The 6,000-nt window shown below is 41.8% G+C and overlaps 1 protein-coding gene across 1 annotated transcript in view; it reads left to right on the plus strand.

The window, feature by feature from the left end:
- Window positions 1-5,476, plus strand: part of col15a1b (collagen, type XV, alpha 1b) — a 59,908-nt gene extending 54,432 nt beyond the window's left edge. Inside the window, exons 40-44 of the mRNA XM_008278845.1 lie at window positions 498-596; window positions 733-807; window positions 955-1,152; window positions 1,390-1,505; window positions 2,926-5,476. Of these exons, the coding sequence (XP_008277067.1) occupies window positions 498-596; window positions 733-807; window positions 955-1,152; window positions 1,390-1,505; window positions 2,926-3,148 (711 nt within the window). The 3' untranslated portion in view covers window positions 3,149-5,476. The remainder of the gene's footprint in view (window positions 1-497; window positions 597-732; window positions 808-954; window positions 1,153-1,389; window positions 1,506-2,925) is intronic.
- The last annotated feature ends 524 nt before the right edge of the window (window positions 5,477-6,000 follow it).

Genomic DNA, 6,000 nt, shown 5'->3' on the forward strand with positions numbered 1-6,000 from the left:
AGTTCAGTAGACAGAGCAACTTTGGGTCAGTTATCTTTTCTGTTAAAAGGTTGGAAACTTGAGTTAAACACAATCATATTTTCAATTAAGCAACACACTTTAGAGAATGGCTTAAACATGAAATGAGTGAATGAGTTTTAAATGGACCAACTCAATATATCCAACTCAACTAGTCACCAAACACCGTCATGTTCTGGCAAACAGACTGTGTACACGTACATCTGTCCGTTTATATATTATGTGATGTTTTTGCTCATGAATGTGTACGTATGTCTTTTTTCTTGCTCTTTGTTCTTGCTGTTTGATCAGAATTCTGTTTTTTAAAGCTCAGTTGCTGATTTTGATAAGTTATATCATTTTAGAAGAAACAGGAAAACACAAATGTCCCTGTATTCTTCTGTTTGGGTTTTAGCCGCTGTGGTGGCAGTGAATGTCAACGGTAATCTTTTAATTAAGTCACAAAATGCCAAAATCTCACACTTTGTTGTGTCCTCCAGCTCGGAGAGTTGATCCATCAGGGAACTTCCTCATCAGAGGCGTCTCAGGCCCTCAGCAGACCTGGAGACTGGGGTCGACCACACAGGATCCACAGCCAGGTGCGCACACACACACACTGTAAACACACAAACAGAGGAAGGAAGGCACGAGCCCATCTCTGGAAACACCTTTAAACATCTGATTCATTACAGAAAAACATAAATCATGTGACTTATTCCTGTTTTGGTTAAACAGGAGCTGCAGGAGGGCAGTCGAGGGTATCAGCCCAGCTACAACGTGCTGCCGCAGACCTCCAGCGGTGTACCCGGGGTGAGTAACACGTTTACAGCTACAAACACAGACATACATTTTGATCTCCAGACCCAGCTGCAGCCTTACTGTGTTACACCTGACTTCATGCAAGATCTGTGATGTCGGGGGTGTGTTTCCTCCTCACCTCTGTTTTTCGTTTTCCAGCTCCATCTGGTAGCACTGAACGCCCCGCTCAAAGGGGATATGCGGGGCATCCGCGGGGCAGACTTCCAGTGCTACCAGCAGGCGCGCTCCATGGGCCTGACAGCCACCTACAGGGCCTTCCTGTCCTCACACCTCCAGGATCTGGCAACCATTGTGAGGAAGGCGGACCGCAATGAGATGCCAGTGGTTAATCTGAGGGTAAAGGAGATGATTTAAATTCAGAATTTTCCTCAAACACAACACAGATTTCTCTTACTGCAGTATGTTTCACTGTGCTGATCGCTCCTACAGAATATTTTCTTTTGCTTTTCATTACTTTGAGTTAAAGAATCGCACTCATTGTGTTCCTGCAGGTTCACTTATCAGTCTTGATAGGTGACACACTTGCTGTTGGCATCTCTAAAGTTAATCCTGCCCCTCTCCTCCTGCTCGCAGGGTGAAGTGTTGTTCAGCAGCTGGATGTCCATCTTCGCTGGGAACGGAGGCGTCTTTGACCCGTCCACACCCATCTACTCCTTCGACGGTCGCAACGTGATGACTGACTCGGCTTGGTGAGTGGGAGGGAAGCAAGTATGCTGTATGAATGCAGGGAGATACAAGTCAGTCCTCCAAATGTATGACTTCATGAGCTCTAATCTGACTTAAAAAAAAAGCTGTACAAAGCTTTTACTACATGCGTTTATTAAATATGAGCCAGAAGAGTGGACACAAAACAAGCAGGGCAAGACAGAGGATGCTGTGATGGAGGGGAAATATAAAAGAGAAATATAAAGAGCTATCAGACCCACTGGCTTTCAATTTGTCCAGCTGATCAGAAAAATATAAAGAATCTCATAAATACAAAGTCACAAACAGCAGCCACTCGGTGCAGCTGATTTGAAGCGTTACATCAACACCTGCATACATTCTCACCAACTTCCTGCTTAAGGCTGCAAGAATTGCAGGACTGAATACACCTTGTATCACCTAATGCCTATATGTATATCACAGACCTAAGAAGACAAACACATCTCCGTTTTTCACTTACAAGAATTCTCTGCTGCCCAACGACAACAGCACAAGTCACTTACATTGTCGAGAAGAAAAACAAACATCTGCCAACACTCATCTCGGTTTTTGCTGTGAGCTTGATCTCCAGGAGACAACACCTCTGACAGGTGTTAGATAATGATGACGATTTATTTAAATTCAGCAGTTTAAAAATACTCCATTACAAGTAGAAATGTCAGAAAAATGTACTTGAATTCCCTGTTGAATCAGAAAAAGGCCCCTGTGATGACCAGATATATAAGCGGGTTAGTCCGAGCTATAACTTGATGTGGAGCTACCTTTAACTACTTTATACACTATTAAGCAACATACTGTAAATTCTGGACTATAAGCCACTACTTTTTTCACATGCTTTGAACACTGCGGCTTAAACAATGATGTGGCTAATTTCTGGATTTTTACGAATTTGCCTCGAGACCAAAGTGACATTGAGTTTTAAAAAATCTGTGTAAATATCTCATGTTACAACATGGACGCCTGCGGCTTATAGACAAGTGCAGCCTGTATATGCAACAAAAACATTTTCTTTTGAAAGTTAGTGGGTGCGGCTTATATTCAGGTGCGCTCAATAGTCCGAAAATTACGGTGGTGTATGATATTTTACCAGCCTATCATATATTAATCTATGACAAAACTGCAAACTGTGAAGCATGGCTGTTGGTCAGGTGTCTAGCTGGGTGAGCATTTGGAGAACACAGACATGGAAGAATATCGTAAGTAACTGCAGATCAAAAAAAAGGAGGAAGGACAGACTTCAAATCCTGAACTTCTCCTCTCACTCTTGACCTAAACGTGCCTCTTTTAACCTCTCATTCTCTCTTAACGTTACACCTCTCCAGCTCTCATCCTCCTTTTCCCTTCCCAGCCTCCCTTCGCTCAGATGCGACACCCTCACTAACTCCGTCTCCTCGTTCCCAACAGGCCCGAGAAGCTGGTGTGGCACGGCTCCAGCACCGTGGGCATCCGCCTGACCACCAACTACTGCGAGGCGTGGAGGACGGGCGACATGGCGGTGACGGGCCAGGCCGCCCTGCTGCAGACGGGACGGCTGCTGGGTCAACACGCGCGCTCCTGCTCCAACCACTACATCGTGCTGTGCATAGAGAACACATACGTGGGGAACTCGCATCAAAGGAGGAACTGAGGAGGCGGAGCGAACACACATGCAGGCATGCTGAAAGTAGAAAATGTGACACATGAATGGGGAAACACATGCAGGCACATACACACACACGCTGACAGACGGCGGTTCTGGTCATATACGTGCAAACACAAAACACTCACACATTAACATGCAGAAGCAGGAAACACACATCCCTTTAGTTTTGGTTTCATGTTTAGCTCCCACTTGAAGCCAGGAGTGACCCAGCAGTTTAAATTGCTGCCACATATCCGTCCATGTGTAGATTTCACCTATTTCTAGTCATTATAACAGCACAACGTGTCGTTACAGAGAGCTGTGGGATTTGTTGACAGTAGAAGCGAGTAACTTAAAGCACCATACCAGTGTTTTTGCACTGTGCGCTTTATACTTTTATCACAGTTTTCTGGTGTTATTTTGGTTTTTTTACAATTCCAGGCAGCCATGTGTGACGTCTAGAATAAACTAGCAGAACATAACATACAGTAGGTCTTAAAGCAAATGGGCTAAAACGAGCAAAATCACAGGTATGGTCCAATAAGTCGCTGTCCTTTGTCTTCCTGTCACCAGCACTAGTGTGGATTTTTCATTTTTTATGGAACAGAATGAATTTCAATCTCTGTTTTTTATAAATATATATAATTATTATCACAACAACAGTATTGTACTTCAGATCCTTGTGCATCAGGACTATCTGCAGGTTACGCCAGAAATAAAAGAGTCAGATGTAAAAAGACATTTAGGATGATGATTTTACTTTCAAGAAAAAGGCTGGTAAGGTTTGGGTTTTTCATGGAATTGGTTGACAGTAACAACAAAATGAGAGAATTTGGAAACACTGCACTCACATAATGACATATTTCTTAGACGTTTTTTTTTGGGATGTCTAATGTCTAATGCCAGACGAGCCCTGTCTCACTCTCAGCTCATCTCATACTGCATATTATTAACCATTTACTGCTTTGAAGCGATTAACCTCGGCTGCGCGTCGTCGTCAGAAGGTGGCGGTACAGGCTACGTTACACATGGCTGCAATGAACAGAGTAGAAGATGCTGGAAGCAAACCAACCGCTACAGTAACTTTAAATAAGACAAAAAAGAACAAAACTATGCCGTAAAAGTCTGAATTATTCGTTTGTGTCAGCTGGTATTGGTCGCGTTTCGGTCCAGAGACAAAGACAATGAAAGAAGCAGGAACAAAGTGAGGTAAATTTGTCAGAACTTACTCAGAAAATGTATTTCTAGCTCCCATGAAGCGCAACAATTGGTTCACAAATTCTATTTTTGTGAAATTGGCTACCTTTAAAAAAAAAACAAACACTTTTTTTATGTGCTACTTTGAAAATGTGCATCAAAATACATCATGGAAAGTTTTTTTTTTGTTTGTTTTTTTTAACAAATCGGCAGTATTTGATGACCTGGTACCAAAAGGAGGCTGGGTCAGACAACAATAACACAGGAATCTATTTCATGTGGTCATGCTGTAGCTGTAAATACACCGTGACTGAGTTCCTCATGGCAAAATCGTCCAACCACAGCTTCACCTGCATTTCTTCCATTTTTTTTCTCTGATCACTAAAAAGACAAAAACAATTTACCACTAAGACCTTCCCTCTAACTACATATTAAACCAATACCAAACAGATTAATTAAAAGAAATAAATAAAAGGCGCACTAGACCGTGTCAATTACTGCTTATTTTATATACAACTGAAGGCTTAATCGCAGTGTGGCGCCCCCTGCTGACAGCTTTGTTTACATCTTTTTATCAAACAGGGTCCTTGTAAATTCAAATAATTTCCAGGAGAATATGTCAAACTTATCCTGTTTTCTGCTGAACTTTAGTCTCGCTGCTTGCAATAAAGTGATTTGAACTAGTCTCACCATTAACACGTCTGCTTTATAACCTTAGAGTTAGAGTCGAAATCAACGTGTGATCTTCATTAATTTATACTGTAGCGGGACCTAGTGTGAAGACATAGCAAGTTCACATTCAGATTTTGATGAAGTCGGGGGATGTATATAAATATATATAAATATGTGTGTGCGTGTGTATGTGTGTGTTGTTAATGTCCAGATGTTGTTTTTTACTCCGTAGATGTAGGTTTTGTATGAAGCACACTAAATGACCGAGGGTTTCCTCTCACCACGCTTTGATTGAGACGTAGTCGCCGAGCTCTGCCTGTAAAGATGAGTGTTAGTGTTTCTGCTGTCTGGTTCTGATGTTTCTGTTCGAACAAAACTTGAGCTTCTGAGGAAACAGAAGGTTTGTACTGACTGACTGGTGCTCACTGAATAAAATGTCTTATTTTCTGTGTGTTTTTTTAAAAAGGAGTCTCTTTCAATGTGTGTTGATCGAAACTTTCTCTTCCAGAGCTATTTATGGTTTTAAATGACACACTAGTCTTCACAAAAGGATGGGAGCTCCATTTATTATAGCGATGTGAGGTGTGTTCAGTTAAAGGTTTAGGTAGCTTGACCCACTTGGCCATCAAATGCAAACGGGGTGAACATCTCAGTCGACAGAGGGCGGAACTCTGACATTGGTGTCTTCAAACTTCAAAAAACTTTTCACATAAACTCTCCTGCATCGCACATGATTAACTTTACTCAAGTGTTAATGGATCCTTAAGGATGTAAGTATCTGGAACTCCCAACTAGTCAGTCATGAGAGGTGAAACATCTTCAAGAAACTCAAGCAAGTCCAGTTGCTACGACTAAACTACGAGAATAACTTTAGTGAAATGCTCTTTATGCATGGTTGGAATTTGAAAAAGTTTGACACAGTTAAGGTAAAAATTGTCCATACCCACACCAGATTTTAATTTTAGTGAATTTTTATTTGATCGATACGT

This window comes from Stegastes partitus, unplaced genomic scaffold (genome assembly GCF_000690725.1).
Source record: "Stegastes partitus isolate 25-593 unplaced genomic scaffold, Stegastes_partitus-1.0.2 Scaffold134, whole genome shotgun sequence".
In the NCBI taxonomy this organism is placed as follows: Eukaryota; Metazoa; Chordata; class Actinopteri; family Pomacentridae; genus Stegastes; species Stegastes partitus.